The 25,244-nt window shown below is 40.7% G+C and overlaps 1 protein-coding gene across 9 annotated transcripts in view; it reads left to right on the top strand.

Moving 5' to 3' along the window:
• The window catches only part of SCUBE2 (signal peptide, CUB domain and EGF like domain containing 2), a 93,864-nt gene that overhangs the window by 53,540 nt on the left and 15,080 nt on the right, over positions 1-25,244 (top strand). For 5 of the 9 annotated variants that reach the window (XM_072985746.2, XM_072985747.2, XM_078383921.1 and 2 more), the window contains 6 exons: positions 1,905-2,009; positions 4,319-4,474; positions 4,837-5,040; positions 16,321-16,491; positions 21,043-21,210; positions 21,449-21,610. In XM_072985746.2, the coding sequence (XP_072841847.2) occupies positions 1,905-2,009; positions 4,319-4,474; positions 4,837-5,040; positions 16,321-16,491; positions 21,043-21,210; positions 21,449-21,610 (966 nt within the window). The remainder of the gene's footprint in view (positions 1-1,904; positions 2,010-4,318; positions 4,475-4,836; positions 5,041-16,320; positions 16,492-21,042; positions 21,211-21,448; positions 21,611-25,244) is intronic. The other 4 variants (XM_072985754.2, XM_072985751.2, XM_072985748.2 and 1 more) reach the window with 3 other exon arrangements.

Here is a 25,244-nt window from a genome sequence, read left to right as displayed (position 1 = left end):
TCAGCTTGGGGAAAATGTATTGGCCCTGTGGTCCCTCAGTTGTGGGATCCCGCAGGGTTTGATCATCTTCCCAATGCTGTTTAACATTTATATGAGGCTGTGTGTGTGTGGGGGGGATCATCTGGGGATGTGGAGCTTCGTGTCACCAATATGCTGATGACACTCAGCTCTACATCTCCTTTTTTCCATTTACAGTGGATGCCGTTCCGTCCTTGGGTGCTGCCTGGAGGCCGTTCTGCAATGGATGCAGTCAAATGGACTGAGGTTGAACCCGGACAAGACAGAACTCCTGCGGCTGGGTGTCCCTGATGTCAGCAATTTAGGGATCTCCCTCTCTTTTGGGGGAGTGACTCTCACCACAAAGAATTTAGTTCATAGTCTGGGGCTCTATCTTGACCCGGTGCTTACCATAGAGATGCAGGTAGCGTCCGTGGTTCGGTCTGCCCATTTACATCTTTGGCGGATCGCCCAGCTGTATCCCTATCTAGACGTGGGGGCGCTCACCACACTGGTCCATGTACTTGTAGTCTTAAGAATAGACTACTGTAATGCTCTCTACATGGGGCTTCCTTTGAGACTGATGCGGAAGCTCCAGATGGTCCAGAATACGGTGGCCAGGCTATTAACAGGGGTGAAAAGATTTCAACATATTTCCCCCACCTTGGTCGCCTTACACTGGCTACCTATCCACTCCTCTATTGACTTTAAGGTGCTAACCATTACATACAAAGCCCTTAATAGTTTAGGCCCTTGATACCTGGCAGAGCGCCTTCTTCTGCCCAATTCTATCTGTACCCACTCCAGTCAGCCCAGGTGGCTGAGGGGCCTAATACCAAGACAGGCCCAGTGGGAAAAAAACCTAGAAATCGGGCCTTCTCAGCAGTGGCCCCTCGCCTCTGGAACAACAAGGCAGATCTCTACAGCAGATTGGAGACCCCTGTTGTAGAGATCTGCCTGGCTCCCTTCCTGAGGGCCTTCAAGACTAACTTGAAGACATGGCTATACAGGCAGGCCTTTCCTACAGCCATTACCTAGCCTATCTCCCCTTTTCTTTTTTCTCTCTCTTTCTTCTTTTTCTTCTTTTCTTCCTTTCTCATCTTGGACTCTGTGATTAATCTGGATTTTACCTTAGTTTATTTTTTATGTTGTATGTAAACCGCCCAGAGTAGAAACGTTCTAGATGGGCGGTATATAAATCTAATAAATAAATAAATAAATAAATAAATAAATAAATAAATAAATAAATAAATAAATAAATAAATAAATAAATAAATAAATAAATAAATAAATAAATAAATAAATAATAGTAAAGAGCCTATGTATAGCTGAATTGAGCAGGCTGTTGATCAAACATTTAAAAGCAAAGCAAACAAAAGCATCCAGGAGAAAGATTTCTATTCATCTTTTTTAAAAAAAATGGTGCAGCAAACATTCACTGCCCTAATGCACACTTAATTTTTTCAGCTTCTTTTCACAGAGCTGAGGAAGTGATTTATTTGCTAGTATCCTGAAGTAGGTGTCTTATTAAGCCACTTCACAATATTGGCAAATTGAAGGGAGGCTTGCTTTTGATCACATACACTGGAAATGGACCAAAACAAAGCAATCCTACCCACACACAAAAAGCTGAAGCTCCAGAGAGGTGCTCAGAAAGGTGTGGCTAGAACTACTCTGGAGCAAGCTGGTTTGCTCTAGCAAAGACACTGTTTGATTGCCACTTGTAGGAGTGAACCAGTATGTTCCTGCAGTGGACTAATCAGTGGGCATATACTGTATGCCTGTGTAGTCAGGCTCATATAGGCCCATGGCTATTTTAAAGTTATCTCTGCTGAAGTTCTTATTTTTAGCAAAGGTGTATGATTCATTGCATTTGAAAATAACTACTTTACTATTTCTTTCTGAAGACTTCTCTGCCATCAGGACAAGTGTAACCTTTAAGTTTAATGAAGGAAAATGTAACTTCAAAAAGAATAACATGTTTCAAGATGCTCTGCACCATGTAATACCAGGTATGAATGTATTTGTGTGATTAAACCTGGCTGATGATATAGGTCGTTAAGTCCCCAAAGCTTTAATGGTGTAATCTGCACCTTTCCCCCCCAAAGATCTTGTAACATTTTGATTGTGACCATGTATCACAAACAGATGACTGGTCCAAACAAAATCAAAATATTTCCATGCAGCCCTTCATTTGATTACAAAGGAACAGGATAGGTTTTATTTTTATAGCAGTTTTGTACACTGTTCCAGACAGTTATGCCTCTCCTCTACATGATAAGAAGCCAGCGTCCCTTGCTGGAACAGCAAGTCTGGATAACATGAATGGGTCTTTGGATCATGATGCATTAAGAACGATTGTAGTATCTGAGTTTCTGATGACATGGGGGTCCATTCTAGGGAGCTAAGCTCACTTTTACGGAGCAAGACTGAATGCATTTTATTGCTTAGTAAATAAACTGAAACAATGACAAAGTAACTGGACTGGTAGAAGAGTACAGGCAGGTTGAAAAAAAAAATGAATCAGTTTGTCCAGGACAAAGAAAACTGAGAGGATAAATGAGAGAAATCTTTACAAGAAGTTGAGAATGGTTCCTTCTATATCTCAGGTTGGTTATTTAGGTTGGAGACTTTTAGAGCAAATGACATGTTCTTTTCTACAAAATACATAGAGAAAAATATCTGGGATTCTTGTGCTTCATTGATCCCCCAGTGCAGAGTTGCGGGTCCTCAGTAGATTGTAGGTAGAAAGAAAGGCTTTTACTATTCCTGTTTCTCTGAGAACCTTAATTCTGATGGAAATGGGATGATAGATTGTTTTCCCTCAAAACTGTTAATAATACTGGGAGTTCAGATGCTATGGCACTAGAGGTTAGGGTACAGTTTGCACTTCATATAGAAATTAATGCACTTTAAGAATTTGGTTAGAGAACTTTCAGTTATGCATCAGGATTCCTATATAGTCAGATTAAAAGGGAAAATAAAAGACCTGTATTTGTTTCTCTTTATCAAGAATAATTGATTATATGTGTGAATGTTTAGCATTTCCAGCATTAAGCATATAGCAGTTGTACATGAAGTATATACTGTATTGATTGCTTTATTTTTGATGTAGTACAGTAGTTCACAGATGATTGCAAATTTGAGATGGCCTTATAAAGGATCCAGATAAGTTTGTTGGTGAATAATTAAGAATTGGTAAATCTGTCAATATTCGTTTCTGTATATTTTTCATCCTTGTCATCATTAATATGTTGTATCTGTTTACATGCTTTTTAAAGTCAGCATGAATGTTGTTACGGTTTTTTTACACCTCTCTTCCTATCCACATTTTTGTATGTACTGTAGCTGAATACACTCACTTTTTACAAACAGTTTTCAGTTTGATGGTTGTGGTGCTACATTTGTATCAGCACATTTTTGTGTGCATTTAATCTTATAGTCTGCATTATGCATATTTTTTCCTTTGGAAAACTGCATTGCAAAATCTGGTCAAGTGTGAATACCAAAGAACACCTGTGTTCCAGCTTGCACATTGATTCAGGATATGAAGATTTGGTAAACTTGTATCAAAATGAAAACTGAACAATTTTTTTCTCCATCCCTAGTGATGAGACATGACATATTCTGACAAGCATAGGGCCACACAATTCCATCTAAATCCATATTTTTCATGTAAAATAGATCCTTAGAATTATAGTCATGGACCTATAGCTATAACTAATAACGAAGTGACGGTAGACCACAGAGATTTGAGGTACAGAGATGAACAATTTCCAAAGTTTCATCCAAGGATGTTCAGTTCTCATGGTCTTCAGCCAGCAAGGTCAATGTCTAAATCGGCTGGTTGAACATATATAGAAGTTGCAGTGCAACATATCTAGAAGGCACCAAATTGGGGGAGGCTGATATAGACATAGCAGATATATTGATTGATTGATTGATTGATTGATTGATTGATTGATTGATTGATTGATTGATTGCATTTGTACCCCACCCATCTAGTCATAATTAAGTAAAATGGAATAGGCTGGAAGGAATTTAAAATAAACTATGTTTAACAGCATTAAGACCTCAGAGCTAATCCTCCTCTCTTTTTGTACTTTTTTGGCTGAGATCCTACCTTGAGGCTGCTGCAAATATATAAGTGAAATTGCACCCATATACCAGCCAGTGCCAGTGCAACTGCTTATAGTTAATAGAATCTGGAATCAATCATACAGTCCTATAACCATTTTCTCAGCAACATTTATCAAACTTTACCAAACACACAATAGCATGGATGGCCAAGCTCTTGTTCCCTTTAATTTTGTTCACACAGGGAAGCATAATTCAATAATGGAGAACTTCTACTATGTAAACTTCACATGCAGCTCTGGCAAGAAAGCTCTTGGGGATCTCAGCAGACTGAAGGCAGCTAGAGAAATGTTTATCTCTATGGACTTTGAGCTTGAAACAAACCAAAAGGAGGTGACAGGTTGGTTGGAAAAGAATCCCCAATGCAACTAAAAAGTTTTGTTTCTGAGAGAGCCTTTTTGCAGTTTGATTCTTCACTTTTCTATCTTTCACTTTCATCTTCATGCAAAAAAGAAAAGTATCTCCTGTTTTGAAGCTTTAATATCCCTTTATCTGAAACTCAGAAAGCTGCTGTGGCTAAATGTTTGGTGTTCTGCATTTAATATATACGTTAAGTCTCTTCAAGCAAAGTCAGAATAATATTTATTGTCATCGTTCACACATCCTGTATTCAAGGTTGTTGCACCAGCAGCTCCTTTGAACTCAGTGGCCTCACCCCTAAATGGTTTCTACTCCTGATCACCATTGCCTGTGCCCTTCCAGACACATGCAGTTTGAGCTGTGCACGTAAAAGAACCGAGAAGAGGCTACGTAAAGCAATTAGAACCTTGAGGAAGGTGATCAACAAAGAGCAATTTCATATTCGCCTTTCTGGTGTGGATCATGAGGTGACCAGAAAATCTTCCAGGATACTTGATACTCAGGAGCCCTGTGGCCTGGGTCAAAGGCATGTGGATAACAGATGTGGTAAGTGCAGAGGTTACCTAATATGCATTGGCCTGATGAACCTATATTTGACTTTGGGTGGAACTGGATGATCAGATTGTCCCAGGATGGATAGGACTGGGTAACTCTAATCAGGGGCAGTTGGGCGATTTGGGGCGCTGAAACGACACTGTGCCTCAAACAATCCTATTTTTCCCTTTAAAGGAAAAGAAAAGATGTCAAAAAGCTCCTCCTTATCACCTTCTCTCCATGGGAGAGCAGAACCTAGCTTTCAATTTATTATTATTATTATTATTATTATTATTATTATTATTATTATTATTATTATTATTATTATTATTATTATTATTATTATTATTATTATTATTATTATTATTATTATTCAAAAATACCAGACACAGTCAATCAAAATTATAAAAACATTGAGTGGTATTATGTAACAGATACAAGTTTTAACCAAGACCCTAAGTATCTGTCTGGCTGCCTATGGGCCTATCAATCAGCTCTTTGGCAGGGCCATAGGCAGAGTGGGAAGGCCATAGGCTAGCCTTCCCTCTCTTCCTATGGGGGATGAATAAAAATGGAGCAATATCGGTCCCTTTGTATTTGTTGGGATCTCTGGAAATGATGAATATGAAGGGATGAATATTAAACAAATCAGTCATTGTTAACAAATATCACGATTCATTTTTTAAAATTCATCCCCATGTCTAGGTGTGACACAGTTTCATCTTTTTCATGGCAGAGTTGACATTTGCTGTTAGCACCAATTCCTTAGATCTTATCTTTCATCACATTCAGGGCTGGACTGGGACCAAAAATCGGCCCTGGCATTTAGAGCACACAGGCCCACCGGCTGTGGGGACACAGGCCCACCTGTTGTGGGCTCCATTCACAATATTGTGGCGCGCTGAAAGGGCATTGCTGGTATAGTGGTATTGGTACATGCTTACGAGTTCTCCCTATCCCAATCATTGCCCTGGTTGTATAAATAACAAGGAGCATCAGGAAATCTAAACCTATAAAATCATCACGTTTAACAAAAAGTGTAATTAAAATTTAATGTTTAAATTTGTCAATGCTAGTGCTCTCTAAACAAAAAACACCAACAGTACAATGTGAGATCTTATAGCTATTTTAATGTATTGAAACATTAGATCATTAAACATAACTGCAACAAAACGTTCAATGTGAACAAGCCATAAGTAGCAGATCCTCCTACATCAACACTTCCACCAGGAACAAAAGGCTCGGCTCAAGAACTTCCCACCTCGTTTATGATTTGAACATTTTAAATTTGAACCCTACTAATACTGGAAAGACTTAGGAATGATACATTATCAAGGAATAAGAAGACTTTGCAGGGCTTCACTACTCTCTGCAACTCTGTTGTTGATGGCATCCACATCAAGACTCATGAGGATTTCTTTTTCTGTAGCCATTAACATGAATGAATCCAAATGGTCCTGAGATACAGTATTCCTCATTCAATTCTTGATGAACCTCAAGGTGGAGAAGCTTCTCTCACAAGCAACTTGAGTAAATGATAGAGTCAGTAGGAATTTGTAGGCTAGACCTATCACATTATAGGCATCTGTTAATAAATTGTAGCGCCGTAGAATTTGATAGCAACAAATGGCACAGTTCTTACATGTTGCACATGGCTTATTTAACAGCTCCATTTCATCAAATTGTTGACTTAGATCTTCCATGGGCGTTTCTCTTGACACCCTTACAGTGTATTCTTCTAGCGCTGATGTCTTCAATTTGTCCCAATGCAAAGCTAGACTAGTTAATTCACACTGCAAATTTTCAGCTGTGGCATTCTCATTAAATTTGATCAAGACTTTACTTAAATCTTCCATTGCAGATATATGAAGCCCTTGTTCTCTTATGTTTGAAAAGTTCCTAGGGTCTAGGCATGCATAGTCGGCATACAGTGTTTCACTAGCAAGAAAACGTTGAGTTATGCTCTCCGTGATTACATCAAGGATCACATTGTGTACTTGTATCTTATATTCCATGATGGCATCAGATATTACTTCATCTTGAGAACATTCACCAGCCATGCTTTTCTTCTTTCTTAACCTTTTATGAGGCAAGGTGGCCTGTACTTCAAGTTCACAATCTTCAAGTTCTTGTAGTTTGTCATTTGCCCATCTTATAAAATCATCTGCACTGTTCTTGACCCCTTCAAAATCTCTAGCAAGCTTTTTGAGATTTTCCTGTGTCCCTGTGACCATGTGATGAGCTTGTAATACATCTAAGCCACTTGTTTGTAGATATTTTGACAACGGGGATGTCAGCTCAAAAATCCGAAGAAATATATGTGCTGTGAGAACGGTCTCATATTTAAGCAGTGATTCTACGTACGTTTTTGCCTTTATTCGTACTTCTGGCTTAGATCTTGGGTTTTCTTCAATCTTTGCCAATGTTACAATGAGGTCAACATATAAAGCCGAATCAGGTTGGGAAAATGATCCAAATATTTTTCTAAGTGCTGCATCTTTGGACCACCAGCGTGTTTCCCCAATCACGGAGAGTCTTCGATGGTGTGGGTCCTGACTGACATTTAGCCATACATTCATTCGTTGATAAGACTCACAAATAAAAACTCCAACATCATTTATTAGATTAAATAACAATGCACTTGGAATTACAACCTTTGTGGTGTCAGCCAGTACTAAATTGAGTACATGTGCCTAACACCAAACATGAATTTGGCCTGGAGATTCTCTGGACAACCATGTAGAGAAGCCTCTATACTGTCCTTGCATGTTAGCTGCTCCATCGGTAGAACTACCAGTGCAGTTTTTTATGTCAATTTTACATGACTGCAGAACTTGCCTTAGTAAGGTAAGACAGTATTCACCTGATGAAGACTCACAATCGACCACTGCCAGGAGCTTCTCATGAATACAGTCTGTCACATAACGAACAATTACTGAGCATTGGTCTCTTGAAGTAATATCCTGAGTTGTGTCAATTTGCACTGAGAAGGGTTCTCTAACACCACTTGCCACTGCCTCTTGAATTAACTGTTGTATTGTTTCGACAACTTTATTTATTGTTGTTTTGGAGAGCAAAGTTACTAATGATCCTCTGCCCTTTCCACTTGAATGTGACTTCTTGCTTTTTGCTATGCAATTGTTGACATGTTCTTTAAGGCAGACATCATACTTGCTAAGAAGTAAGACCAACTCTAAAAAATTTCCATGATCAAGTGAATGGTCCTCCAATGTGTATGCAGCCTCAAATTTGTTGCCTCGATAGCTAAGTCCACGTTTCCCAATCACTTTCATAATGTCTATGACACGCTCCAATATCTGATGTCTTTTTCTGACTTTGGGGATTTGATCCTGTGCGTCTCATTTTCTCCATTATATCTCTTTAAACAAAGAGCCATTCATTGGATCATAAGCTTTGTGGAGAAGAATCTCAAATCTACCTCTAGTGTTGTCCTTCATGGGCAGATTTCGTTACCCTCTGGGGATACTTTGCAAAGAACCCAGGTCCTTACCTCCGAGGGGCAAAGAGAGGAGGGAACAAAGGAGATGGGGGGGGAGGCAGGAAAAGAGAGAAAGAGGAAGGAAGGAGCTGATGATGAATGGAAGGAAGGAAGGAGATACTGTAGGGGGAAAGAAGGAAGGCAGGAAAAGAAGGAAGGAAAGAAACGAAAACATTCTCACACATACATGTGAATGACATAGAATGTGTCATTATAAGCCCCATATCTCCAGAGAAGGTTTGTGGGTGGGGATGGTCGTGGGGCAATCCACTTCACGGGTGGGGGCCCTTCTCTTGGCCGCTGAATTTCCCTTTTGTCTGTACCCATATTTCACCCCCACCTTTGTGTTTAAACCAATCATCCTGGCCTCTCTGAGTCCTGCACCATGGGCTCTTCCTTCCTCGCCCCCCTTCTGCCCGGGGCGGGCAAGGGCAGTCCCGGACACAGTGGCCTGGGGCTCACGCTGAGGTCTCTGGGGCAGCCCTGGTTCCCACCCACCTCCCGTGAAATAAATTCGGCCAAAAATGCCTATTATTCATGCATCTGCCTCAGGAAGGAATAATTCCGGAGCCCCATTAGGAACTGCCCCCCCCGCTTTTCCATCAGTGAAATCAAAAGGAAGGAGGGAGGGAGAGGGGTGCCGTGGGGTCCCTTTGGCCCATTTGGGGGGGTCGCCGAGTGTCCTCTGCCGGAGCGGCCCAAGACGAGGCAGGGGGGCACGGCTGGGGGTTGGTGGTAGAAGCGGTCACCCCCCTGCTCTGCCAGCAGATGGTAGCTTCCATGCAAAGTGCCTGGGCTTGGGTGGGGCGGCTGCGGGCGGGTCTCCTTTGGGGAGCGGCTGGCCCTTCGCCTCGCTCGCTCGCCCTTGCCTGCCTTCCTTCCTCGCTCGCCTTGGCCGGAGAGACCCGGCCTCGGAGCAGCCAGCGGGGCAGTGGCCGCCCAGAGGCCAAAGCGGCCCCCCACCTCCCCCCGGGCAGTGGGCAGGATGCGGCTCCGGCAGCGGCTGCAGCTGCTGACCCGCCCTCCCGCGCCCGCCTCCTCCTCCTCCTCCTCGGCGCGCAGGCCGGCGGCGCCCCGGGCGTGATAGAGGGGAGCCAGCCACTGGCCCTGCGCCTTGACGGTGGAGCCCTCCCAGCTGCCGCCGAGCTCTGCGCCCCTGCCCGCTGCAGGAACCAGCCGTTCTGACCATCGGCCATTCTGGCATTTGCCAGAATTGCCAGATGGCCAGTCCGGCCCTGATCACATTAGTTTGGAGTGCTTGTTCTTGTGCTGCAAAGATCAAGCCTTCTGTTCCTTTCTTAAGGGTCCCCAGTTTTAGCCATGCCCATGTTGAATTATGATCATGCTTTCCATCAAAATTTTCAGGTGTTTTCCATGTAGTGGTTTATTTTTCCAATGGTTTATTTTCAAATTGCTCTTTCTTATATTGAACCTTTGTTTCTGTTGTTTTCAAAATATCTTGTTTTCACCACCTTAAGTAATTTTATTTAAAGTTATTGACATTGGGATTAGTGGGATGTTAATAATGGTGACAAAGAATCTCCTTGAAATATTTCTCTTTTGATGCTAACTTCCCCAATTTCTTCACCATGGGCTATTAAGACAGGTTTCCATTTTTCCATTATTTTCTTGAGGAAATTCTGAATATTTTTACTAAGCCCGAAATAATTTAGACAATCATTAATCCAGCTGTGTGGCAATGAGTCAAATACCTTTTTAGTCTATCCAGGCCATGCTAAGATTTGTTTCTCATACTTTTGCATTCTTTAGTATTATTTTATCTATAAGTCACTGATCTTTCGTGCTTCTTGACTTTTTAAAAGTTCCTTTTCTGTTCAGTTGGGTATAGGGAGTTTTCAGTTATTAAATGATTATATATTGATCTTTCGTACTCCTGTGAGGAGCTTGAACATTGTTGTAAGGTATGCAGTTGGTCATCAATTACTGAGTTTATTGCCCTTTTGATGATCTTTTACTATCAGAAACATATAGCCTGTTGTCATCCAATCTTCAGTTGTAGAATTTTGAAGTAAGTGATTAAATTGCACTGCTATATATTGATGGAGACTTGTTAAATGCTTTAGCCAAAATCCATGCAGCTTATCTGGACAAGGCACAATCCAGTTTTTCTCAGCTTTTACTTGCCTCTTAATAATTTAAGTTGTTATTACATTATCATCCATATGTTTGCCTTGAGTTTCTTTACAAGTGTCTTTAATCCATGAGGCATTTTTGTTGTGTCTGGTTGAGCTCTCCCAACTTTCTTTCCAAATTTGTAGAGCAGCATCTTTATATGGGCCTAATTTCTTTTGCTCTGCATTTTCTCCTAATGATTTATAGAATAATTGTTGGTTATTTCAAAATTGCGTGTTTTCTCTATATTGTTTCAAGTGTCCACCATATCTTTCGATTTTCTTTGCTGTAGCTGCTACCCATTGTTTTAAATGTTCCATAATTTCAACAATTGTTTTCCTTTCTAGGTAATATATTTTATATAGTTTTACTTTTTCATTTTAAATCTTTCAAGTTTTTTTTTAAGTTGCTAATGTCCACATGTAATTTGTTTACATTTTTTCCAGCCAAATTTTCCATTTTGGAGTGCTGGGAGTTTTCTGGCTTTTTTTGCATCTGCCAGTAGATCTTTTACTGGTTTGTTTGGTAATTGATGCAAAATGATGTCTGCCATTCTTTCAACTCATAATTTCTAGGTTGTTTGATAAGTTATTCCTCTAATAATACATTTTATTTCACTGTTGCATCTACCTCTACCCTCCATTTGTCTTCTTTACTATGGTCATTGTTCTGTGTTGAATTTTGTTTTGCTACTTTTTCTAGTTCTTGCAATTCCAGTTCTGAAAACACTTCACTCCGGATGATAAACCTTATCTGGTCCATTAATAGTTGTTCAGTTATGACACTATTCAGGTATTTCCTTTTCTAAATTTCCATCATTATTTTTTGAAAACCATGGGCTGTTGAGTTTGCCTCATAAAAGCATTTCATAATTTCTTGATTTTTGATGGGAGTCCAAGTTTTGTATTTACATTGTTCCAGTAGCTTTGCAGCAGCCTGTTCTGCTTCCTCAACAGGGTCTGCTGAGCCCTGTAGCCCATTTGTCACCTGATGTCGTGGGGCTACAGCATCTGACATGGTCTTTGCTGACCCAAGCAATGACTGATCTAGTAGGGATTTCTGTTTATTTCCTCTCATCATAATTGATGTTGGTGGACACACTTGGTCTGGCTTTGTAGACCTTTCAGGTATTAACACTTCTGCCAGCATAGCTCTCAGCCTCACAGAAGCATGAAAGCTTCCCCACCTCAACAAGGCCTGTGTTGGGGATTTTTGTAGTTGCTGTTCTTGCTGTTGGAAATATCCTACCCACTACAAAAACAAAAACAAAAACAACCTCTGACAGGTACCCAAAAGGATGCAGGTAGGCTTGGTTCAAGGACAAGCTTGTTTGTGATTGTCTGTATGTCATGTAGTCACAGGGAAAAGGAGTGAACCAGCCCATCCCCAAAGCACACCAAACCACAGGACATATCTTCATCTGATTGCACACTTGGTTTCTACTATAATGTATGTGTGTTTTACCTCAGATTGATTGGCAGCATCAATGGTTATAACATGGCTGTAGCTTTATCATACAGAAAAGTAGCTGATTTAATTTTGTGAAGACCAGGTTTCCTCACTTTTCGGCATCTATATGTGAAATGATCATAAACCTGTTGTCAAATCTGTCATATTTGGGCATAGCCTGTGACTTTGTGATAATCCTTTTGGCCACTCCAAATATTCTATCCATTGTGCTCATTTATTGCTAATTATACTTTCCTCAACTATGTGACAGATGTCATTATTGATGAATTCAACAGCACTTAATTGTGCAATGTATGTTAGATAACTAACTCCATTTTCACTTGATAACATAGAAATGCCTGTGACAGATTCCAAGATCAGGGAATTGCACAATGGTTCAATCCCTGTCAGAAACCTTAAAGCAGAATCTACAAATGAAACTAGCAAGATTTAATAAATTGAACAATGTCTGCGGTTCATGCCTTGTGATTTCTGATAGTAGCCCTACACCTTCAGAAACACACAATTTTAAAAACTCCCAGTGATTACTGATTTACATGTGATTACTGCATGTATGCTCTGTCTCAGCAAACCTTTTACATTAAATTACAGCACAAAATGACAAATGAGCCACAGTGGACATCAGACTTGTGTGCTTCTCTCTTGCTTCAAGTGGCTGTGAGAAGTCTGACAGTTTCTGGTTCTTTTTTTCCTTAACTAGGTTTTGTTATTTCATCTGAATTGACAAACTCTAGTTCATGGTAAGTATGGTTTTGCTTGAAGCAATCCAATGTATCTCTCTTTTACCAAAGATCCATAAAATGAGAAAGGAGACACTTGCCCACCATCAGCCAAAGATATGTGACAAGCACTTCCTAGTTCTTATCCTTCGCATATTTGCAGAGGTTTCTCCACATTTTAAAGCAGCCTTTGCCAAACTGATACTGTCCAAATATTTTAGACTACAATTTCCATCCTTGCTAAGAAGGAGTGACAGATTTACAGAACCAAAGGCAGATCCACAAGACACCACTTTGGGAAAGGTTATTTTTGCTGTTCAGTGTAACAAGTCCATCTGCTGTGTTTTGGAGATGAATGGATTCAAGTAAACATACACTAAAGAATACACATGTCTTTGGATGGGGAGAAAGAGAAGAGAAGAGAGAGAGAGAGAGATTGATAAAGAGAGAGGGAAGTTTCCAAGACTGTCCTTTAATTGCTGTGACCCATACTGACCTTCCTTCAATCTAGACCAGTGGTGTCCAACCTTGGCCCTCCAGATATTCTTGGACTTCAACTCCCAGAAATCCTGGCCAGCAAAGGTGGTGGTGAAGGCTTCTGGGAGCTGTAGTCTAAGAACATCTGGAGGGCCAAGGTTGGACACCACTGGTCTAAACTGATATTCTTAGGGTAGCAATATCCTTTCCTTTCTTCTTTTCTTTTTTGACCCTCTCTGTGAGAGAAGGGAGATACTTTGTCTATGTTTTAAGAACTGACGGGGCGGCCATCAGTATCCACATCTCCACCTTAGTTCTAGACCCTGGATTCCTGTTGCCTTTCTCACCTCTAGTATATTTCCAGTAAATATTAGCTGCTGCTTCTTTTTTTAAAGAATAAGAAAGGTGAATATAATTTCTTGCCAAAGAAGGAAATGTGCCCTGGCTGATTATTCTAGGATCCCGGATGAATCCACAAGTTAACCTAGCTGCCACATGGTATGGTATATTCCTCCAGTATAATCCTATATGAGGAATATGGAGTAGTTCTTCACCAAACAGCGGGCAGATGAAGTTGCACTGTGGGCCAATTGTTACTTTTAAAAAGGGAGAAAGCGTGCCTCACAGAGCTCTGCCTTAAATTTTGTTGATTCTTAATCTAGCTGATCCTCAACATCTTGCTTGCAACATTTTTTTACATTCTAATGAAAAGGTCTTGGATGAGGTGCCAGAAGGATTCCAAACTAGAGCTAAATGGCTAGCTTTCTGCCAACCTCCTGCTTCAAGAATAATAGAGTTACTGCCCAAGTCCTAATGTAGATTATTTCTCTATTTGACTGCAGGCTGTGAACCAGTAAAAACCCAAACAAAAAGATCCCGAAACAATACATAGACTGCTTAGAAACAGAGAGGGTATTTTTCTTGATGAAGTCAGGGCATGGCTGTTAAGGGAGGGTTAGTTGTGGATTATGACCTCTTTTATGAGGTTCACCTTCTTAGTAACTGAAACACTCACAAAGTCTTTATAACTCCTAATTCTGGCTCCCCTTGAGTGCCCCTCTTTTCTCTTTCTTTTGCATCAGAATAGCTTTCACTGCCCCTCACAACAGCTGCATGAGTTAAGAATGGGATTTTAATGGTCACTGAAGATAAACAAAGGTGGTGCTTATTGAAATGAAGTCTGCTGAAGGCAATTGGTATTTTACTTCTTTTTTTAAAAGCAGGATATGGGAAATAACAAAGCTGGCAAAGAAAGTTACTGAATCCTTGATATTGTGTCATTATTTCCAAGCCTGCTTTTTGTTTTAAAAACAGGCACTTTATTGTACACTGTGGTATACCTTGTGTTTTATGCTGCAACACTAATAAAAATTTCATCACAATTTTAAAACAAACATTTGTGCTGGAAAAAAAAAGCTGAGCCCTTTTATTTAGAGTTTGCATTACACAGAAGGATCATTTATACCTGTCTTGCTAGCATGAAATGTATTTTAAACATTCACACATTTCTTAAGGATACTAGTTATAAAATGGTGGATAACTTTACATAAATAAGCACTGAAACTTGTGTTTCAAAAATAAGCAATGGGGGGAGGTGTATACAGAGTAATTGGCTCGCTCTGTCTGAATAACGGGGTGGAAAATTCCACTCACATGTAACTGGGGGTGAAGCATTAAACCACACACCCTAAAGCCCATTTGTGACCAGCTTTGAGCTCACCTTAAGAAGCATACCTGGCAAATGTCTGCCGTGAATTTTTGGGACATTCATTTATCATTTTTTGCGCTGTCCACAAGATCCTGGTGTGTACTTGAAGAAGTAGATTTTCATCTACAAAAGCTTGTGCTTTGATTTCATTATTGGGAGAAAGGCGACCTATAAAACAAACAAATAAACTAAAGTGGTTTTTAAATGAGTGATTGTTTTTATGTTTTTTCTTTGCAAACTGCAAAGTATACAGAAGCCTGGGTGATAACTTTGCTTTAAAAAAAGAGTTAAGGAAATCCAGTTAAATAGTTCTAAGTATTGGTAAGGGAGTTCCAGCATATCCTCTATATTAAATGGTGGGAAACGTCCAGCTGGGGTCTTGTTTCCGATATGTTACAGCCTTATGCATGTACGTAATTCTCCCACTGAAAATAATGGGATAATGCTTTGAACAAACTAGTGCTCAGCTAATATTGCTACTTTATTCTATGGAGCCCTTAACTTCGCTCCCCCTTCTCTATCAGTCTTTTGTGCTTCCCTTACAGTCCCCCTTTACATACTAAAGAGGTGTAAAAGACACACTGTGTGTATTGCATGTGTGGGTACACACATGTTCTAGGACCACATGCAGACCATAGTCTTTTAGAAGCGAAGAGCAACTGATAAGTTCTATGCCTTTTGTTATGTGCATTTCCCCATATGAACATCCTTCTCTTTCATTGTTCCCATCAATAGAAGGCTTCCCTTCTACTCACTCACTGTCAAATCAAGCAAATCTGAATATGGCTATCAGCAAGGTTATTAATTGGAAAGGTTTTTCTTTTTAGCTACAACAGACACCCTTACCCGCAAGCCAGCATAGCCAATGGGTAGAAATTCTGGCAGTTTTTTCTTTTAAAAGTAACATTTTTTCAAGCTATAAAGAAGGTTTCTCAAAAGGAGATCATAATGGAGCAGTTTCATACTTCCCACTTGTGGAAATTCTTGAACTCTCATCGTAGATAGCCATTGTATGTGGCCTTTGTGGTGCTCTAAATGAATAATGGGTTAATAATTCATTTACAGATTACTACTGTAGGTTTTGAACACTGATGTGATGAGTCTGTATGGTTCATCTTTGTCTTCATAAGTTTTCAGGGATCATAGTACTACTTAATAATTTAATGAGGCAGTATATCTAATTATAAGTAGCAAACCTTACAACCTCTACCTGTAAAACTTTCATCCACTTTATGAAATACATTCACTGAGTTAATGTGGCCCACTATTTTGTCTTCTGTTGTTAGCTAGCTGCAGCGTTGGAACATATTATCATGATGAGCAAGAAGGATGTGTTTTATGTCCCAATGGAACTTACCAAGACAATGAAGGCCAAATAACTTGTGAACCTTGTCCAAATCTTCACAATCCGGGAAATCTAAAAATTGCTGGAGCTCGAAATATATCTGAGTGTGGAGGTGAGGATGGATGTTTCGCCTGCAGAACCACAGAACACAACATGTTGAGTCTTCCTCCTTCATGCAGTTTGGATGTACTGATTATTGCAGACTTTGTAAAACCTTGGTGAGGTTTAAAACAGCAGCGACAGCATTTTTCGATGTGGGGAGGCTAGGGGCCTCAGGGTTTCTTGAGGTACAAAAGTGGGCCTGGGGGGGGGGTTGCCTGTGGACTGCATGTTGCCAACTCTGCCTTTTGTGGTGCTCTGCCATGTCATCTATCAAATCTATATGGTACATGTGTGTACAGGCTTACAGCAGATTGTAATATGCCATTGGCTGTGAGAATATGTAGAGCCTTCTCAGGGTTATCTGAGCAAAACAGTCAGCAAAATCCTGTTTCCTAAAGTTATGTGATATAAACCAAATCTGGCAATGGTAATCTTTAATTTAAATGAAAATTGGAAGCTTCCTTTATCTTCCCTCCCCCTGGGCTCCCTTTTGACCTAGGGAATGGGGGTGGGTGGGAGACTTAAATAGTTGAACATTGCTGTTGGATCACTGCTACTGGGACTGGGGCCACCAATCCTTCTAGAAATCTAAAATTCACAATTATAAGCTCAGTAACAAAAAACAGCAAACAGGGTCTTCTAATAATGTATACTATCCCTTGTCTGTGTGTATCTATTTTGCCAACTGTACCTTTCCTTGGGGTAGGACCCAGCTAAATGCTCAACTAAGCTCCCAGAAATATGGCAGAAATTAAGTGAAATTTAATAGATGAATTTGTGTTGCACAGTTATGCAAATATGACTTTTGGAAGCAAACTGTGGTAAGTCAAGAAATCTCCATAAACTGTATCTGTTGCATGCTGAGTTGTGTGGCTCAGTATGCAACAGATAAAGGTAATGTCTATGGAGATATATTGACTTGATAGCAGTTTACTTCTAAAAGGTATGCTGTTTGCCTAACTGTACAACAGGATTTCAGCCAATGTTTCTGGAAGGCCAGAGATTCATAGATGGAAGGCACTGGAAAGCTGGAAAGGACTAGAAGGGTCATTGATTCTCAATTCCTGCCCAAGTAGCAAATGTAGTTAAGACATCAGAAATCAGAAAAGTTCTTTTTTTGGACCACAATTCTCATAATCCACAAATCATAATTTGTTGCTGTGTATTAATTGATTTGTATGCACTGTTTGCATAGTAACAGTACAGACACCTCTGCAAACAAATTTCAGGTGGTTGCAAAAGAACAGTGTGTTCTGAACATTGACATTTACATCTCTGTGGAAGTCTGTGAAGCTGTGGATGGCTTCATTCATTGCATAATTATATGGAAAGGCTTGTTTCTCACAAATGATAGTTCAAAGCATTGACACCACATTTTGCATATTTTTTTCATTTCTAAAAGGGTCACTTTCTCCCCCCCCCCATTGCTGAAGAAGAGTTGTCAATAAGAACATGAATAATGAATTGACAGAGGAGCAGGAATGCAAGATAATCATCCTTTCTTAGTGACGTCACATTGCTAACCCATCCAGTCAAATCACTTAAAGTCTACTGGAATTTACAGTGGTGCCTCGCTAGACAGTTACCCCGCATGACAGTTTTTTCGCTAGACATTGACTTTTTGCAATCGCTATAGTGATTTGCAAAACAGTGATTCCTATGGGGGAATTTCACTGGACAATGTTTGGTCCCTGCTTCGCAAACTGATTTTCGCTAGACGACTACTTTGACAGCTTCCTCCACCCTCACAAAACAGGTGTTTTCGGGACCTAAGCTTCTCAAGACAGCGATTTAAACAGCTGATCAGTGATTCGCAGAGTGGCTTTCCTATGGCCAATCTTCGCTAGACAACGACGATTCTTCCTCACTGGAACGCATCAAACAGGTTTCAATGCATTCCAATGGGGAAATGCTTTTTGCTATACAATGATTTCACTAAACAGCGATTCCAGTGGAATGGATTATCATCGTCTAGCGAGGCACCACTGTATTTAAAATAGCATTCACTGAATTGGATTCATCCAGATTCAATTCAGCAACCCCCATCTTCCCCATTTACTTTGGCAAATATATTCCAAGGGCAGCTGATTGGGAGAGGGCAGCTTAAAGAATATGAAGAAATATCAGATTATGAAGTAAATAAAATATAATCAGAATTACTGGGAATGAAGGGCACACAGGAGAGCAATTTATTAGATATGTGGCTTTTGAATTCAAACGCTTGAAATTTAATTACCTTATAAATGGGCATCTCTGTGTAGAGCTAACAATATACTTATGGAGGAAAAAATAAAAAAGGTGGCATGGTGGAGTGTGATTAATATCTCTTGAAATGGCAGAGTTGTTTGTATGTATACTTTGTGAAAGTCATTCTCATTCTCTTTTTCAAAGTCTCTCAGAATATAACTTTCCAGAAACTCTGGTATTGATGCTGATTGGGTAGAATAGCTAAGGATACACTGATTAAAATTATGGGAAAAATTGATTTGCCCAATATCAAGCTGTGTTTTGTCTGTTAATTCTGGTTCATAGAGCTGTGGATTGGGCTAGAACCACTGTATTAAAAAATATTAGAGGTGGTGTACTTTGAGAGGGCAGGAAAAAGATGCTGGAACAATAAAGTAATAACAGGATTATGGGACATTTAATAATGTGAAACAAATATTGGCATACTTTAATGCTAGCAGTTTCACCTACGTATACAAAGTGCTCTGTATGTGAAAAATGTTCTATCGTGTACTGCTTCTTTCTGATTATATAATTTGGCTGTTAACAATACATTGACACCCCCCATGCTTTTTTGAGTGCTGAGAAGACACATTATTGAGAGGACAGCCTGCATGTTAACCTGATAACCACAAATTGAGATTGTTAACTGATACAGTACGTCTTTATGACTACAACTGTTCACAAGAAGTGAAAAAAGAATGCATATACACAAGATAACCATAATGGAATTGCCCTCTATCTGGGAACTGTAGTTCAAGTTCATGTATAGCACTGTCATTTACAAGCTCAAAGTGGTGGTGAGGACTGTTGGTGCAGAAATAGTTTCTTTGTGTTGCATGTACCATCCATGACTGATGGCGTCGGAGTTTAGCATGTCATTTTTTTCCTTGCTTGCTTGCTTGAAGGAACCCATACAGCTTCTTTCTTCTTAAGCCAAAGCGGCACTCTCTGTTAAACTCAGTTCATTAGCTGTAAACAAAATTCCTCATCCCTGATCATGACTAGTTAATGCCTTATTTGCTACAAACTTAAATAACCTGAAATGAAGCCAAGGCCAATTTAAACCCCTTAACAAAAACAGCCATTCAGTGAAGTGATTTATTGACAGTATAAAGCAACCCAAACAGTTTTAACAGCTCTTTAAAAGGACAGAACGTCATATCATGGCCAAACAGCTGCACCAGTAATCCTGGGCTGTCTAGAACAGCGTAACTGTTTGGCTTGTTGTTGCAATCAGCTTGCTGCAAACACGGGAGACATATTACACTGAAGTAAATAAACCCACAGGGGACATTTATGTGTGTTATCATCCATTCAATAAAATAGCTCTGTCTTTGTAGTATAAGGGCACCAATGCACTTTGGAGGCAGAGGAGCTATAGTAGGAGTTGCATTTTGTTATTTCTAAGCTGTCAGCAATTAAAGGAATGGTCTGATTCCATTTTATGTATTTTAAAATATGTTTAATATATAACACATTTTCTGCTCTTGAAAATGATATATAATGATTATAGGGCACTAATAAACCAAGTTCTGCTGCCAGGCATGGGCCTTTCATTTGAAAAGGACTTGAGCAGGATTTCAACACAGGGTTGACTGAAATACAGCGTATGAAGGCTGAATAGCAGCAATGCTTGGCTGGGGTAATAGAAATCTGCAAACACTTGGTTCTTAATCTGATCCAATGCAGGCATATAATCTAAGCTCAGAGGGACCCCTTAGAGGACATAATACAACCCAGTTTCTCTTCCCCATTTTGCCTTTTGCATGGGTACTTTAGGGAATAGCACATTCAAAATGGCAGATGCAGGGAAGGGGTATCAAGGGACAGGTATCCAGTTGTCTCGTGTGCCCCCAGAGGCATCTGGTGGGGCTGTATCACTGTGAGATACAGGAAGCTGGACTAGATGGGCCCTTGGCCTGATCCAGCAGGGCTGTTCTTATGTTTTCATGTTCTTCGTTCCTTGACCAAGCAGGGAAGGTAAACTGATTGGGAGTAGCAGGAGGAGCAGCATGTAGGGCTCTAGTGCCTCATAACTGCCTCAATCACTTGCTGTATTGCTGTCAAGTGTGGCTGCAATAAAAATTAAAAGGATAAATAGTCACTTATCGGCAAAACCTGTAACCTGAAACATTACTGCAAAAGCACCACTGTGATACAAATTATGCCTGTGATGATTGCTGTCCTGATTTTGAAACACATTTGTTCTAGGTTTTTACATATATAACACTCTATTTTTTATTATGGGACTTGCCAGCAAAATGTGCTATAGAATTACAATACCTTTCTTAGTTATTCTAATATCTGCATATCTTCCACCCAACTATCTCAGGACAGTGCTCACCTGGTGAATATTCCTTTGATGGATTTAAGCCCTGTCTTCTATGTCCTTTTGGAATGTATCAGCCTGAAGCAGGCCGGACATCTTGTTTTACCTGTGGTGGAGGCCTGATGACTAAACATATTGGTGCAGTATTGTTTCAGGACTGTGAGACAAAAGGTGAGAAACCGTAAATCTCAAGAGTCTATAAGAAACATGTGCAGCCACACTAATTTCTCCCCCAACTTTTAAAAGTAGAATTTTTTCCCTTTAAAATGTCAGCAGCTGGAGAGCCAGTTCCCCTCACTTAAACAGGCGATTCCTTTGAACATATTGTAGAACTGAGGTGTACATGTGCAGAAATCAGTTACAGATAAAATGAATGACTATAAGTGAGTTTATTTATCTATTTTTGCAGTGCAATGCTCGCCTGGCCATTTCTACAACACTACAACACATCGATGTATCCGTTGCCCAGTTGGGACATACCAGCCTGAGTTTGGGCAAAATTACTGCATTTTATGCCCTGGAAACACAACTACTGATTATGACGGATCCACAAATGTGACACAATGCAAAGGTAAATACTACCATGTGTTGCAGTTGGTCAGAAGCCCAAGTGTCAGTAACAGTGTTCAGACCATGGGAAAGGAAGCAAATAGTCTGCAATATCTGTGAAGCTTGACCTGTTTATACTACACATAAGTGGCATTTTTTCTTTAATTACTGAACAGTGGAACATGTTCTCCCATGATTCATCTTATGCTGTTTCTTTACTAATGAACAAATGTTACTTTGTCAGTTAGCTTCAGCAGCAGCTGATCATGGGGCCATGTATAAATATGACAGTAATATTGTCTCACTCTTATGTCTGAAGAAGTGGAGGTGATCCACAAAAGCTCACATTAAAATATAGCAGTTAGCATTTAAGGTGCCGCAATGTTTTTTCTCTTGTTTTTGTTTGTTTGTTTTTCATACGAACTGGACTTCTTTCTTGTTAGGTTGAAAAACATTTCGCTACTCATCCAGGTAGTTTCTTTAATCTGGATGAGAAGCGAAATGTTGGATAGGTTGCTATGACTCAACTTCTGAATAACCACACCTGGATGAATGAGGATCTTCACAGATAACTCATCTGAAAACTTCCTTATGCAAGGATCAGAAGCAGGCTATGCTTTGACACTGGAACTTAAAATCCTATTTAATTTCTTATGAATCTATTCAGAGCTGGACAGACCAAGAAGTGAAATAAACAGGATCCTTGGAAACCCTTCTTTTTAGGCCTCAGACCAGAAGAGATTAAACAGCACCCAGCTTGCCTTCTTCTCTTGGGCTTAGTTTCCAGGCACGTGGCCAAGCTCTAAGGGAATTTTTCCAGGCCTAGCTTCCTCTATGACAGGAGTGGGGGTAATCTCAGCAGAGCTGAGGGCCATTTGCAGATTTAGAAGAAGTTTGAGTTCCACATTGCTGAAAGCATGAGGTTAAAAAAAAAAGGGGGGGGGAGGGATGCGACCAAAAAGGCTGATTTTCATTTTTACTTAGTTTCTATAGTTTTTGCAAGGATTATAGGTTATAGGTTGCTACATTTTTTTTTGTTAACTGAAAAATGGATTTAACTATTTAAAAACTGGGGTTTAAAACTGCCTTAGAGAAATAAGCCCCTTAGCACACAGTTTTTTTTTTAAAAATTGGGAAATCTAGTAGCCTGAGGAGTTCTGGGGCCTCCTCAAAACATACCAAATGCTCTCTTGCGGCAACTACATTAGCAATTTATGAGCATTTTTTAAAAAAAAAAAACTGGGGACTGGGGTGGGCCGGGGTGCTAGGAACCTGCAAAAAATGGTAATGAGTGTGTGGCTGGCTCATGTGCTACATCTTTATTCTAAAAAGAGACAGGCCTAGAAGAACTCCCCTAGAAGAGCAGTGTTACATAACAGCACTGATGTTACCTGTCTGTCATGGGTTTGGAGGGAAAGTTCCATCCTATGGGGAGTGGAAGGCGGGACATCAGGAGGAGGGGCTGTACTGTATAAATATGTGATGCCTGTGTGGTGAAAGAAGATGCTGAGACAGACTGTGAGACACTGGGTTGGGACGAAGCAGCAGCTGGGGAAGAAGAAGCTGTTGTGGGAGTCTGGGTGTCTGACAGGGTACTACTGTGTGTCAGAGTACCAACCTGATAAGTTCAGGTGTCTGTGGGTTAGCCAGAACTGATGGGTTCAGGGTCTGTGCTTTAAGTTAAAGGTTCTAGGTGAACCAAACTGTATGCTTGTGTGTGTGAGAATAAGCCACGTTACTTTATTTTATTCACCTGATTGTTTTATTTACCCTGTTTGTATTTAAAATAAACCTTATTCTTTTGTTGTTTAAAAATCCATCCCTGGTCTGTGTGACTTATTATAGGGAATGGTTGGTGGCAGCTTAGTAACTGTGTGGCAGATCCCAGTAGGTCTGGGTTTGTCACATTGATTGGTGTCCAGCGTGTGGGATACGACTGGTCCAGTTGTCCAGCGGTCCAGCAAAGCCTTGGCAAGTGTGCCCAGAGCAAGGGGGGTCTAGTCAGGGACAGTCTGAGGCGCGTAGGTAATCTTCTAGGTGTACCTCACGGGGAGGTGCACTAGTAGAAGAACGTGCCAACTGGGGAGACTTAGATTAAGGTGCTCTGAGGCAGCCTGATTTTGGCGGGAAAACGCTGAGGCAAAACTGCGTAGCAACAGTGAGCTAGCTTGCCAGCTGAGAGGCCCAGCAGAGGGGGGTAGGCTCTGACTCGATACTGTTGCAAATTTAGTGCTGAAGAACAGCAGCAATCTCTAGGAGAGCTGGTTCTGAGGCAAGAAGGAAAAAAGTGGTCGTTTTATTTTGAGGCTTGACTTTTTAAAGCAGCCTGTTCTGAGGGGGGATTATGCCCTTGACTCGAAGTCAAGTAACAGACATGGGTGAAGTGAAAGACCCCCAGATTGACCAAGGTTCTGAGGATGAATTTGGCTCAGTGCAAGGTGACAGCACAGGAGAGCAGGACCCAGAACTCAGAAAATTACTCCTAGCCCAACAGCATGAACTGAGGATGAGGCAATTTGAAATGGAGGAAAGATTGGAGAGAGAGAGAATGGCGTTTGAATTAAAGAGATTGGAACTGATGAACCAGAACAATAATAACAATAGGGATTCTGAGGGAGGCCAATTGTCTAAAGCTGACCTGAAGAAATTCCCTGTGTACCACAAGGGAGATTGTCCTGAGGTGTTCTTTTCCTTAGTGGAAAGAGCGTTTGTGGACTTCTCAGTGAGGGAAACTGAGAAGATGACCATCATGCGATCTTTAATCAGTGGTAGCCTGGCTGAGGTTTATGCCGAGATGCCTGAGGAACGGATGAAAGATTTTGCAGAGTTTAAAAAACTGGTGTTTGCAAGACATGGGATAAATGCAGAGCAGCTGAGACAAAGATTCAGGTCCCTTACCAAGAAGCCAGAACAGACTTTTACCCAAGTGGGGGCCCAATTGGTGAGGCTGCTTGAGAAATGGCTGTCGCAGGAGGGAACAGAGACCTATGAACAGCTTAAAGACTTGATAGCCCTGGAACAGTTCTATTCAGTCCTGCATGGGGAATTGAAATTCCAGGTGAGGGAAAGGAAACCGAAATCTGTGGCAGCAGCCGCAGAGATCGCGGATTTTATCTCCCAAATAAGAAAGCCCTTGGGTGAGGGGAAATCTGTAGGTAAACCCAAAGAAACCTACAGCAAGTACTCTCAGGGACCAGGGAAAAGCCAGCAAGGGGGAGGGGCCCATGGTGAAGGGAAGCCCTCAGGCATGAAACCAAGCCCTCAGAATTTGGAGGGAAAACCCAAACAAGAGGAGAGAGAATCAAAATACACCAGAAAATGCTATTTCTGTCAGGGAAAGGGTCATCTGATCTCAGAGTGTGAGAAATTGAAGCAGCTAAAAGGAATGGTGCCTCAGAATGCTAGTGGAACCAAGCCAAAAGCTGTGTTCTGTGTCCAGAAAGAGCAAGGCTCAGTGTCACTGAGGGAGCCTGTTGCCATGACTACTCAGTCTGGAACAGCTACCTCTGCTGATCAGGCTGAGGAAAATGGTCCTCTTGTGGAGGTAAAGCGCTGCTTGCTGGTAAAAACAGATTCTCAGTTGTTTGAGACAGCAGGGGTGGACGTAGGAATACTTGACCGTCAGTATAGGGGGCTGCGGGACACTTGTTCCCAGG

This window comes from Pogona vitticeps, chromosome 1 (assembly GCF_051106095.1).
Source record: "Pogona vitticeps strain Pit_001003342236 chromosome 1, PviZW2.1, whole genome shotgun sequence".
Lineage (NCBI taxonomy): Eukaryota > Metazoa > Chordata > Lepidosauria > Squamata > Agamidae > Pogona > Pogona vitticeps.
Note: the sequence above shows the minus strand (reverse complement) of the source record. Positions and strands in the feature narration are given on the sequence as shown.